Raw genomic sequence first — 13086 nt, forward strand, 5'->3', positions numbered from 1 at the left:
AACAAAGAGTTTCTTTATTTTACAAACAGGCGATAAACTGACGTATTTTCAGCTACGTGTGCGCCACACTGTTTGAAAAGCAAACGACAAAAAGCGGGCTTTCTTCCCAAAATCTTTATAAAACTACAAAATTGGTACTCGGAAATGACGACAGTTCAAACGGAAGTGACGTCACGGCGTTTTGTTGACATTTGTTTGTGAAAGACGAAAACAGTGGGCACGCAGAGGTAGTGTATTTTTGGAAGGCAACTAACGGACCTCGGGACAGACCGAAGACCGCCGTCCCGTAGTTGAAACACATCCGAGCGCATTCAACGAGCTCCGGCCGAGATTGGAGTCAAAGCGGAGAAGAAAGAAGATCAAGATCAGCAGATGGACGGAACAAAACAAACCGTGTCACCCTGACGACACGAGCGGGCTGAATCATTCACAGGCTAGCCCAGCCACCACACAGCTGGCTTAAGGCAGTAAAGCTTTCATGAATGTAACCGACATTCATTCGTACATCTACCGAGGCTTCACGTACTGCATTTTTGTTTTTTTTTAAACCCCCCAAACGCACTAATTTCCATGTCATCGCGGTTGTGCAGGGTTACACACGAGCGCTCTCCCGTCTCAAGTTAGCACGCTAATGTGTTAGCTGTAGCTGTCCTTACTTGGAACGCTGTAGCTGCTAAGTGGCTAGCAGCAGAATGTAGCTGAGGTTGAGAGTCTGCAGTCGTTCTCGTTCAGTGTTTTACCGCAAGTAGCTCGTCAGTAGGGAGCGACCTGGAGAATGTGAAGCACAATGGCCAACTTCGAAGCATACCAGGAGTATCAGAGAATTGAGGACTTCGAGGAGGACTCGCCACCCGGGGAGGAGGATTTACTGGTGCATGTCCCCGAAGGCCTGAAAGGTAAACAAGAGTACTTGGACTAAAGCGAGAAAATGGTGCTTCATTTAACCGGCAATGTGTCCACTGTGGACATGATGTTCACGATGTGTTGTTCATCTGAAACCGGGTCAAAAGTCGTTGAGGTCTAATGCTTCAATTTCTGTTACAGACTCATGGCACCATATAAAGAACCTGGATAACTTCTTCACAAGAATATCCTTTTAAAACACGCTTTGCTGACACAAACTGCTGCAAGTCAGTGCTCACATTTAGAATGATAAAATTCACAATGTTTGCTATGTTACTGTGCCACCACAAGAATCACTGGTGAAGTCAAATGTGAATATTTTGTGTTATTTTGAATATTGTCATTACTTGGTAAATGTACTTTCAGTGAGTGTCCCAGTATTAATTAACATTGTAAGGTTATTTGTGATTTTCCTCAACCACGCTGTCCACATCTATCATTTTCATCAAAAGAATGGCTTTGCCTGTATGATGTTGTCAGAGTTCTTCGAGCTTGTGTAAGTATTTACAGGAACCCAGTATGGGTTCAGATGCCTGAAGGATGGATCACAAGATATATTAATATGCTTGTAATTAAAACCATTACAAGGAAGGGAGTTTGCAGTTCTAAGAAGATTCTTGTTTTCAGAAAGACTTGGTTCTCGCTTATGTCACTGGTAGGTTTTCAAGTTGTTATGACAGTGAAGTGTGCCTCAGGCTTCAGCAGAAACAAGCTCAGCCATACGAGTTCAGCTGAAGCTGTACATGAATTTCATGAGAAAAAAAAAAATCTCCTTTCTAAATGCTACATTTCTGTACCTATTTCTCCTGTTATAGTTTGCCTGAATCGCTTCACCAGATCAAGGTGTCAGTGCAAGATATTTTTTTTCATCGTCCCACTGCTGCCCGAGATATTTACTGTGATGCTATCGTGCCACTAGATCATCTCTATTGTTGGTTTCTGGTCTGGTGTTTGTCTGAGTCTGGTCACAGTGGCCTTTGTTGATATTGGCTCACCATTAGCTCGGCCTCATAATGACAGCTCAAAACAACTTTGTTAAGATATTTAATAACTGAACTGCAAACCACATGTGACTTGATGGTTAAAATAAATATAGTCACTTGTGTTAATTGTGAACATCAGCATTATTCGCGTATGTTATTGTTATTATTTGTGTTTTTGCCCATCATTTTGTATGAAATCTTTTGTCTCTTTTCCTTTTTTTCTCATCCCAACAGTCAGTTTTTGTTTGTCGTCACGTTCACAACGTTCCTTGTCAACTGCGTGGAGTACGACATCCTGTTTGCCAACCGAGCAGTCAACCACACCGGGACAGGCCAGAACCCTTTGGACAGGAACAAAGTCACTCTGACTGATGCCATCCTACCGGGCCAGCAGTGCACTCAGAGGTAGTGATGTTCAATACTGTTTAATACTACAGACGGTTGTAGCTGTGGAAAATTTTATATTATATATATATATATTAAAGTGTGCAGTCTGATAAAGTGAAGTCTGATGTGCCTTGTCCCCTCATTCCTGCCAGTGTGATTAAACATGGCAGGATTAGAGACCTTTGGAGAGATTTCATTTGTCCGACTTAATACAGTTGCAATTAAGCTGTCAAACTTAATTTCTTATTGGATTATGTTGGATGTGGCTTGAGACTGCACGGTACAGTCGGATTCACAGGAAAGAAATATGGAGGAGTAGCCGATTTAGTAGTACCCTACAAGTTTCTGGATTTACCCTGGAAATTTGTTAGAACTCTTGTGTATACAATAGAGCTGCAGCAATTAGTCAAAATAATCAATTCTCTGATATGTTGGTTACTCGTTTTAAGTAATGTTTTTACTGAAGAAATGCTCAAATTCTGTCAAAACAACATGAGGTTTGATTAGATTTATTTCTTATCTTTATGTTTGGCTTAAAGTACAAGTGAGGTTTTCGTTTTCTGAATTGATTTTCAGTCTCAGTTTTGTTGTTTATTTCAACCTGAGATTGAGAGCTTCAAGTTGTGACACTCTTGCAGCTAATGGTGACTTGGAGGAAGGTGTTGGTGTACGGTGTTCAGACTGGCTTCAGAGAACAGGGCAGTGTAATTGATAGCTTTGGTGAGGTACAACAAGCCAACCGAGATACTGACTCCTCGGCTGGGCCAGCAAGCTGACTACCACATGACACCTCGTAGGCTGGCTGAAAGGGACAGAGCCCTCCAACCACCCAATCCTGTGTTGTCATATTTTTTTTTTTACAGCATATATCCCAGACTCAGCTTGTTTTTCCTCTCAGCTCATCGGCTGAGATCTTCATTCTGACTGTGGCTCAATAGTTGTTTATATCAAAGTCAATGACATCGGACCTCTTGAAATTCTAATTTGGGAACAGCTTGTTCCACCATTTGGAATGTCTCTTTCCTCGTTGTACCCCATCTCTAATTTCACTTTTAAAGCAGCTTTAAAGCAGGATTGTACTGAAAACACTGTATTTTGTTTATTATATTTGAAAGTAACTAAATATAAAAGTATGTAATATCAATGTTAAAGATCTTTAACAATTGCACTAGTATTGTCTGATGTTTTTTTGTACACATGGGTAAATTCAGAAGCTTGCTTAGACCTGCGTGTAGAGCTCTCATCTCCTTTCTCTCAGTGAGAGTAATTCCGAAAACACTTTCGACACGTGATTACGTTAAGGGCTCCGCTGTCGCCGACTCTGTGGATAAACTGTTTTGAACCTCGCAACCCCGGACATGATGTGCTTCACTCAGAAATTGATCCACTCGGTCTGATTGCGTTTGAAAAGTCTAGAAGATGCGCTCCGTTGAATTATTTTATCGCCATTCAATTTAGCATAGGATTAAGCCCTAAATTATCCAGTTTGGCTGTTGGAAGTCTCTGGTGCGCATGCTATGCCCATTGAGCATGCTCAGTATGCATTCATCCAGCTAGCGTGGGAATGTCTCACCAGACATACAGGGAGATTCACCAGGTGGTGATAAGGCTTAATCAGCATTGTGTGTATTCATCTGGCAAAGGCTTGAATGTAACAAACATACGTAAAAGTTATACAAGACAGGTTTACTATTGGAATGGCGTAAGTAGGCCACCGAACTCAAAACCTGTAAACAGGAGTTAAATAGATTTGACATTTTCTCATCTGATTATTACGTGATAAGAGCAAAGGGGTTGTCATATGTGTGCCTCTGATATCTCTCTAAAAATGCTAATCATTTCATAGTGAGTGAAATTAGGCTCCCTCTCAACCACATTGTCAGGTGTCAAGCTTTTTTATTAGCTGATCTTAAATTCTTCAAATATCCTGTAAGGTCTTTCCGTAACTGTTCAGACTTGTTTGAGTATAGCTTTAAATACCATTTACATATGCATCCATGTCTGAATGACAAAAGGCCATTACTTTAATTGATATATAAAGTCAGCCATGTTTGAAAGGGGCTTTTGTTTCTTCTCAGGATTCAAGAGGACAGCTGGATCATATTCCTCCTCATTATGGCTGCCATCTTCTGGGTTTATCGTCTTGTTAAAGTCTTCTGCAATGTGTTGAGCTACTGGGAGATCAGGCAGTTTTACATCAAAGCACTGAAGATCAGAATGGTAAGTGCTACACTGGGAGGCCTGTATCAAAATATGCTACAGAAAAAAGTAATCCAAATCAGTCCTCTGACCAATGTCTTGAGCTTATTGTTATGAATAGATATTATTGGTGTCAATGATTTGAGATGGTGTCATGCATTGTCTCAGTATTGGTTAACTTTTATGTTCGCTGCCTCTTTCTCCCAGGATGAACTATGCAACTTCACATGGCAGGAAGTCCAGGACCGTCTCATCAGCCTGCAGAAAGAGCAGCAAATGTGCATACACAAGAAAGAACTGACAGAACTTGACATCTATCACCGCATCCTACGTTTTAAGAACTACATGGTGGCCATGATAAACAAATCACTGCTGCCGGTGCAGTTGCAGCTCCCCCTTCTGGGCAATGTGGTGTTCCTCACCCAGGGCCTCAAGTACAACTTTGAGCTCATCCTTTTCTGGGGCCCCGGCTCTCTGTTTCAGAACAAGTGGAACCTGCACCCCAAGTACAAGCGCAGTGGAAACCGCCTGGAGCTCGCCCAGCAGCTCAGTAGAATCATCCTGCTGATGGGTTTGACCAATTTGCTGCTGTGTCCCTTCATCCTGGTGTGGCAGGTGCTCTATGCTTTCTTCAGCTATACCGAAGTGATCCGCAGAGAACCCGGAAGTCTGGGCGCACGCCGCTGGTCCCTGTACGGCCGTTTTTACCTGCGTCACTTCAACGAGCTGGACCACGAGCTGCATGGACGTTTAGGTCGTGGCTACAAGCCCACTTCCAAATACATGAACTCCTTTACATCGCCGCTGCTCACTGTGTTTGCTAAGAACGTCGCCTTCTTCTCAGGCTCGGTGTTGGCTGTTCTCATTGCACTGACAGTTTATGATGAGGACGTTCTGACAGTGCAGCACATTCTGACCGCTATCACTGTGCTGGGGGTGGTTATAACTATCACCAGGTGAGTCTTCATTTCAGTTGTATTGTTGCGCAGAAGCTTTAATTGTCTCATGGTGGAAGTTAATTATAAAGGAAGTTATCCTGCTTCACCTCCCTAAGAATACGGGCAACTTTTTGGTCAAAGATTTCTCAATCAAAATTTGAACTGTCAGGTAATGTATCATGGTAATGTTGACATTTTGTATCTCTCCTTCGCCAGATCCTTTATTCCAGACGAGCATATGGTGTGGTGTCCAGAACAGCTGCTGCAGTGCGTGCTGGCACATATTCACTACATGCCAGACCACTGGAGGGGCAACGCTAACAAGGGCGAGACCCGTGATGAGGTGGCACAGCTGTTCCAGTACAAAGCGGTGAGGAGACCGAGATTCAGTGGATTGGAACATCTTTGCCACACTGTCGCAATCATTGGTTGTGATTGATTTGAGGTTTTTTTTTATGTAGAACCAATCAATGCTTAGACTTTGTCAGATCGAGTACAATCAGACTATAAAATCAGTATATTTTTGAAAAAAATGCTCTCTCTTCAAATCAGGTGTTTATCTTGGAGGAGCTGCTCAGTCCCATCGTCACGCCCTTCATTCTCATCTTCCTCCTGAGAAACAAGTCTCTAGAAATCATTGACTTCTTCAGGAACTTTACTGTGGAGGTGGTTGGAGTTGGAGACATTTGCTCCTTTGCACAGATGGACATCAGACGCCATGGAAACCCAACAGTAAGACTCGTTGGTTGTAGTACGGCAGGATTGAAGCCTGTCTACTCAGTAGCTTTCTACTAGTGGCTTGTCTTGAATTTTATGAGCATCTTTGAATCTTTTTGCAGTGGATGTCAGAGGGCCAGACAGAGGCCTCCGTGTACCAGCAGGCTGAGAACGGCAAGACCGAGTTGTCCCTCATGCATTTCACCATAAAGAACCCACGCTGGCAGCCACCTCAGGACAGCTCCGTGTTCATCAGCCATTTGAAGGAGAAGGTGCAGCATGATGCGCAGGGCGGCCCTTCCGCCCAGCTGCTGCTCTCAGAGGCTCCTCTCTGCACCTCACTGCAGTCCCATGAGTCTGGCACGGGGGTAAGAACCGTGAGAACCATGTCGATCGCACAGCACCAAGAACTAGGCTTTTAACTCTTACTCTCATAACATCATCAGAATCATAATGTCTGTAATTATTATTGGCGGATTTATTTAGACACTCAGTTATTCATAGGCTATTAATGCATAAACCCCCAGAAGAGTTGATTCCTGATATTGGTTAAAAGATAAAATGCATTTCCCCTCTGATGTGTGTTGTTGTTTTCCAGCCTGATAATCTTTTGGCCAGTGTCCTGGCCCACCCCATTCTGACTGCATCTGGATTACAAGGACGAGAACACGGCTTCATCCCGCCGAGCACCGCTGCCTCTGCTGCAGCCAGCGTCCTGGCCTCTTTGTCCACCTCACAGCTCGCACATGTCGGTCGAGGGCGCTCACACAGCCTCCTGCCGTCCTCCGTCCACCCCGAGGCCACCATGTACCGCAGCGATCGCACCATCATCGACAGGTATTTAGAAACGTTACGTTTCACACTGCAGTATTTATATACTTATTTTGTTGAGATTGATAAATAAATGCAAAGGCTTATCATCATCTTTGATTAACACGTTGTGTTTTTTTCAGTATGACTAACAGTGACTCTCACATCAGGAGCAATGCGCTACACTCAGAGTTTGCCTCAGCAGAGATGAGTCTCCATGCCATCTACATGCATGAGGTAATTTCCTGACCACGAACTGTGGCCTGTGGACAGTAATGTTGATTGTTAATATTCTTCCTCCATTTATCTGGAGTTCAAAGAGATATTTCCTCAATATGTACGTTGTGAGTATCAAACATGCACCATGTGTAGGCTTCAAAAGTTTGTTTCTTCAATTCATGTCAGATTTCATCATTGGCCAGTTCTCTATGAGTGGATTACAAATTTAATACTGAAAAGACAGATTTCAGGCAGAGGAACACATTTTGGAGTCTTTTGTTGACCTCCAGTCTCATGTTTCGTTTTGCTGTACACCAAAAACTGTTTTTCTCTCCAGCTCCACCAGCAGACTTCCCACCCACAGAGAGCGTCAGGTCAGTGGCAGAATCTCGTGCCAATGAGAGATCTGCACACAAACACTGGTAAACGAAAACAGACTTTAAAGAACCTTTCATCTCGAGTAAAGCTGCAACTATTGGTTGATTAATCGATTAGTTCAGGGACAGAACATTATTATTTAGATAGTTGTTTCATTGTTTTCATTCACTTTCTAATGGGGAAAAGTCTAAAATTCTGATTCTAGCTTCTTAAATGTGAATATTTTGTGTTTCCTTTAGTCCTTCGTGATAATAAAAAAAAAAAAAAAAAAAAACACTGTGTGACTTTGAAATACAACATTCGTTATAGAAAGCAAAACTGCACTGACAACTTGTTATTCAACAGTAACATAACTGAAGCCATGAAACCAAACCAAAATGAGCAAACAAAGTTATAAAAAAAATGACGATTAGATCTACCGTGTTTAAAGTTAGAGGGCAAATGCAGGTCATCCCCCAGTGTTGACTAGACTTTGTACTCTCATTCCCACCAGACTACCAGGCACATAGTGGCCTCGGTTCCAGCATTTCCATGCCCACCCCCGTCCACCTTGGTGGCTGGCAGGAGGAAGAAGAAGAGGGCGATGAAAATGATGAGGAGATTAACAGTGGATCTACTCCGAAACAAGGCACTGGGAGTAGTTGTTGAAGTGCCTTTTGTCATAAGGTATACGCTCTCATTTAAACTCTAGTATGACACATGTTTTCTGTGACATTAATGAACCTAATAATGGCCTTTTATCCTACATGGATACATTGCCATGATAATTTCTCTTCTCTTCTCTCTTTTTTTTTTTTTTCTTTTTTTTTTATAGTGTTTACATTTTACTTTCTTCAATGAACATTGTGGCCTTAGATGATCTTCGTGGAGAATTTAGCATGGACCTTTAAGACATCAGTCAGTGTTTGTTGTAGGAGGGGCTCATTGAATAACCACTGTCTCTGCTGCACCTCCACGCCTCATCCTGTCATATCAGGCAGACTATGGCATCAGGGAAACCATACGTCTTCCGTCCATGTTATCATGATTTTGTCATCAACGTGTACATACTGCATCTAAAGCTCAAATGACAGAGGGACAGTATAGTGTATTCATAGGATCACTGTGTGATTGTGGGTGGTTTTATTGTAAAACGCAATAAGGCTCATCACAACTTCTGCTTTGCCTCCGTGTGCACAATTCAAGTTATTTGTGCCTCACAAGGTTTTTCAGTGCGAGTGTAAGTTTCCCACGGGACGGTGTCTCGATCTGTGCGACAGTACAAAGACTGCAAATCTGTATCTTAGCTGCCTGAACAATTTTGATCATCTGAAAAGAAAAAATAATCTGTATTTCAAGTTGTGCTGTTCGACCCTTGTGATATGTAAATACACTTTTGCGTCTTATTTGTCCTTTTAAAAGGTAACATATTTTACTACCAGATCTAATCCTTGAAAAAGATACCAAGTATTGATATGATAAAGAGCTCAATGTGCAGTAGCCGTACTACTAAAATACCATGAGTATCTGGGAAAAGTCTTCATTGGGTCATGATAAAATGATATAACATGTCCAACCACACACATGCTTTGATGCTGCTATCTGTGTTTTGTGGTCCTGAATACAGATTTTGTTCAGTATTAATATTTATTCGGCTGATGTATCGAGACATTTGCCTTTCCTTAAAAACAGGACTGAAAACATGGACTCCAACTACACTTGGCATCAAAATCCCAATGCAGATAGAAGATGTCTTTTAAGTCTATTCAAGCTGGACACAAAGTCAGCTGTATGCCTTAACACCCATACAAAATCTATTTAAATCCTAGTTTTCCGTATTACCTCAGTGGTGGTGAAGAAAAACGAATACTCCAATCAATACCTCGGCAGTGTATTTACTCTTGTGTAAATATTTATACATATGGATTTTTTGCAGTGCACAGTTGCATCTTTTAACTGCATTTAGATTTCAAAGGCAGGTGTAAATGGAAACCATTTCTGTTTCGCTCTTATTTCTTGCCGAGCATGTTGTGAGTCGAGCGTTGATGTCGCAAAATTGTTGTAATCATTTTTTTTTTAAAGAATAAAACAGGGTGATATTGCTTTAAGAAATCTTTGATATGCTTATAAACATTTTATTTGTACATTTTCCCCAAAAATCTCACAAAAAAATGGATCTTCGTCATAAGGGCTGATGTTAGTGTGCCCTGCTGCTTTTGCATCTTTAGATTCAGATTTTAGCGCAGCAGTTCCTCTGCTACTTTATTTGTCCAAAGTAAAATCATTAAGGGAAAAAAGCGTTTCCACAGGCAGAATCATTTATGTTTAGGAGTATTTATTTCCTTTCTTTCCCCACATATTTAGTTGATACTGGTATACAGTATATATATATATATATATATTATTTATTAAAACAAATATTTGGATTGTTTTGTCAAAAAACTATAAGCTCTTATTCATCTTATTAATGAAATAAATCACATTTGCCCCACACCAAAAGTAGTTAAAATTTTATTTTGATTTTGATGTAAAAAAAACAACAACGTTTTATTAATGCAAAGATAACATGCCCTGATGCATGACGTTGAATGTGACTTACACCTTTAAAAAAAAAAAAAAAAAAAAAAACAAGACTGGGACTAAATCTGCTTGTTGACGTAGTGTGCAAAAAAAAATAATCACTAAGACCATTTTTATTGCATTCGTCAAACAGTCGATCACAGTAATATAAATCTCTAAACCACTGCAACACTTTACAGGCTAGAAATGTGTCTTCATTCTCTCGCGTGTTTAGGAACTATTCCACTTTTTCTTTTTTGGCTGAGTGTGTCTGTGGAAGGAAATCCTTTTTAACATCTGCCTGCATAATTATGCTAACATGACTCAGACTTTTGCACTGACAGAAAACAATTCATTAAATATGTGTAAATATACACAGAACTTGCATCCGTGACATTTAAGAAAGGCCAGGCCTGTTAGAGTCAGTCTCCATCCTGGTTGATCTCTTAACATTGTTTGTACATAGGCATAGCATCAGCATGTATTGTACTGTCGTTGTCCACAGCAACACTGTGGCCAATTAAATAAGGTCGTCGTACTCTGGTCAGTAAAAGTTCTCCCTGTGGGGGGGGATCATGTGTGTTCCTGTCACACTCTTTAAATATGCTGACATGGGTTTTGTGGTCACCATTTATTGGTGGTGTGTATTACAAATGCATTGAGTTTATGTTGTAGACACACTGGAGCTCACCTTTGTGTACACAGTTTTAACAGTCTCCACATTTACTCACCGCGGTAGTGTTTCATGTTTTATTATAAGCAGTGCCTTAGTATTAAGGATTACTATTTGCTCTTTCTTTTTAGAAGCCATCCCCAAGCCACCTTTCGGATTTACTTTCACAGATTTTGCAGCACATGCTATTGTACAGTTTTTCTGTTTGGCAAGTCATTGTGTATAACATCAAGTATGTGGTGAAACTGTGGATGTGGCTTGCAAGAAGAGTTGCAAACTGATGTTGAGAGTTTGTCTCAGTCTGTTGTGTCTGGCAGCACACTTCATCTTGTAATGGTGTCTAAGATTGCACTGTCTTCACTATCCTAAAGAAGCAGGAGTATGCCTTGTGATTGTCAGCGTCATCATGGCCAAACCTCTCATCATACTATGGTTTCTTACCCACTACCAGTCGAAGAATCACAGTGACTGGATCAAGGTGCTAAGTTTTCATCCTGAAATGTTGAATATGTTTTCAGACATTTTTTTGTTGTCGTCGTTGTTACAAAGGTTTGTCTGTTTTGTTCTGTAAATTAAGAAACATGAGCTGAAAAATGAAACATGCCAAAAGAACTTGTTTTCGGCACAGCTTTACAATACTTGTGGTTTTCTGTGAGTGAGTAGAGAGGCAAATATATCTTATTTTGAGTGTATTTAATCATTTCATGTGTGGTTGATTATGTAATGTTTATTTGAAATAAAAATCTATTTTAATTTTCTCTGTTTTAATTTGCTAGGGCTGAGTGAAGAGCATCAGCTTGTAAAAGATTCATGTGAAGTATTTAGTCCAACCTCTGACAAACATTTTATTGGTAATGATGCTGTTTTTTTTTTTTATAAAACAAAAACATTTAATATAATAAAACAACAATTTCAAATTTTTTTTTTTTTTTTTTTTGGTATATTTGACACCAGCCAGTCAATTGACCCAACATATCATTCAAGGGTAGAACACCTTAATAACTATTGGATGGATTACCATCAGATGTTCACAGTCAAAGGATTAGTTCTCGTTCAACAAGTCTGATGAACTATTGACTGATTCTGTCGCAGAACTAACAGCAGAATATTTAACATTTGTGAAAATGGTGACTGGAGGTTCATGCTAGCTAACTATTGTTTGCAATTATTACCTCTAGACTTTAAGATTATATATAATTTGATTGAAGCCAAATCAATTATCCCCAGTGGGTAAACCTACTAGCACAAATCTTCACAAAGTGAGATTTAATCCAGAACATATTTTGTTTAAGAGACTAAAGAGTATCAGTATTCGTTGTGCTATGTCCTTCTTGCCCTCTTCTATCCCCCCCTCTCACTTGCTCACTGACTTCAAACCATAACCAGCTCATTCCTCTCAATCTGCAAAACCAATCGGTAAGAATATCTATATCAGTTGATTTGCACCTTATGTGGACTTCTTTGTATGAGGAGTTCTTTGGTGGTGAAAGGGCACTGAAAGACTTGAGGTGAACTCTCTTATATGCACTAGTTTAATGGTGGTTTCCCTCATTGTCACATTTTTTTTTTTTAAGTTGTGGACATTTTTGTTCCTTCATTTTGAGGGTTAGGATTATTAGGGTGACTGTAGTTTCATTGTTTTCCATCACAGCACCACATTGCCCTGTGTTACACCTGTTGTCCTGTATAACACTTGTACATATTTATCCACATTGTAAATAAACATTATGTGCTTCCATTTTGTCTCATCTGGTTGTTGTTCCCGGATGGTTGCCAGTGTTGTCCAAGTCCTTCTATGCCATTTTAGGGGAGACATACACGCCATCTACAGTTCAGTCTTGGTAATCAGTCTTCGGTACAACATCCATTTGTCTCACTTGTCATCGGCTATGTTCATGAGGTAACACCTCAAGTGTTTTGGGCTGTAAACATGATACAACCATGACCTCATTCTTGAAATGGCTGAGGGGTCAGGTGGAGGTCTGGGTAGGTCGGGTTAAAAAGCAGGCATTGCATCCAATTTGTGAAAGTTGTATTCTCACAAAGAAATATTTTACATGTAGTTTGGTTGATAAAACACGATATAGTTGGGCCTCTGCTGTGTTGTGGTAACAGGTGCCAGGAGATGTTGGTAACTGTTTCAAAGGTTGTGGAAATACTATATATGACGTGCTTTGATTCTGTCAACAGATTCAGTGTCAAGAAATGTCATCTGGAGAACTAATGAGGAGGGAAACAATTTGAGGTTCGCGCAAATTGAATTTATTTTCCCCACATAATAAACATTACTGATCTAAAATGTTTGGATGCATGTGGTGACAACACAGACACAATTCTTGTA

The 13086-nt window shown here is 40.5% G+C and overlaps 2 protein-coding genes across 29 annotated transcripts in view; both read left to right on the plus strand.

Moving 5' to 3' along the window:
• The first annotated feature begins 195 nt into the window (after positions 1–195).
• On the plus strand, positions 196–12483 carry atg9b (autophagy related 9B). 2 transcript variants are annotated; one of them, XM_069157587.1, is made up of 14 exons: positions 196–896; positions 1045–1088; positions 1335–1399; positions 2121–2291; positions 4352–4493; positions 4680–5428; positions 5627–5780; positions 5963–6142; positions 6250–6495; positions 6726–6964; positions 7081–7174; positions 7494–7578; positions 8028–8200; positions 8349–12483. In XM_069157587.1, exons 1-13 carry the CDS (start codon positions 788–790, stop codon positions 8180–8182), a joined length of 2433 nt encoding a protein of 810 aa, XP_069013688.1. In that variant the 5' UTR covers positions 196–787; the 3' UTR covers positions 8183–8200; positions 8349–12483. The 2 variants fall into 2 exon arrangements, with proteins under 2 accessions (XP_069013688.1, XP_069013689.1); XM_069157588.1 differs by having other exon boundaries at positions 7494–7530.
• A 446-nt stretch (positions 12484–12929) lies between these two features.
• The window catches only part of obscnb (obscurin, cytoskeletal calmodulin and titin-interacting RhoGEF b), a 61378-nt gene continuing 61221 nt past the window's right edge, over positions 12930–13086 (plus strand). For all 27 annotated transcript variants that reach the window (XM_069157559.1, XM_069157558.1, XM_069157561.1 and 24 more), the window contains exon 1: positions 12930–12990. The gene's annotated coding sequence lies outside the window, so the exon portion shown is untranslated. The remainder of the gene's footprint in view (positions 12991–13086) is intronic.

Source organism: Embiotoca jacksoni, unplaced genomic scaffold, assembly GCF_022577435.1.
Source record: "Embiotoca jacksoni isolate LCO1_2020_lvr unplaced genomic scaffold, fEmbJac1.0.p SCAF_22, whole genome shotgun sequence".
NCBI classification, from domain to species: Eukaryota; Metazoa; Chordata; class Actinopteri; family Embiotocidae; genus Embiotoca; species Embiotoca jacksoni.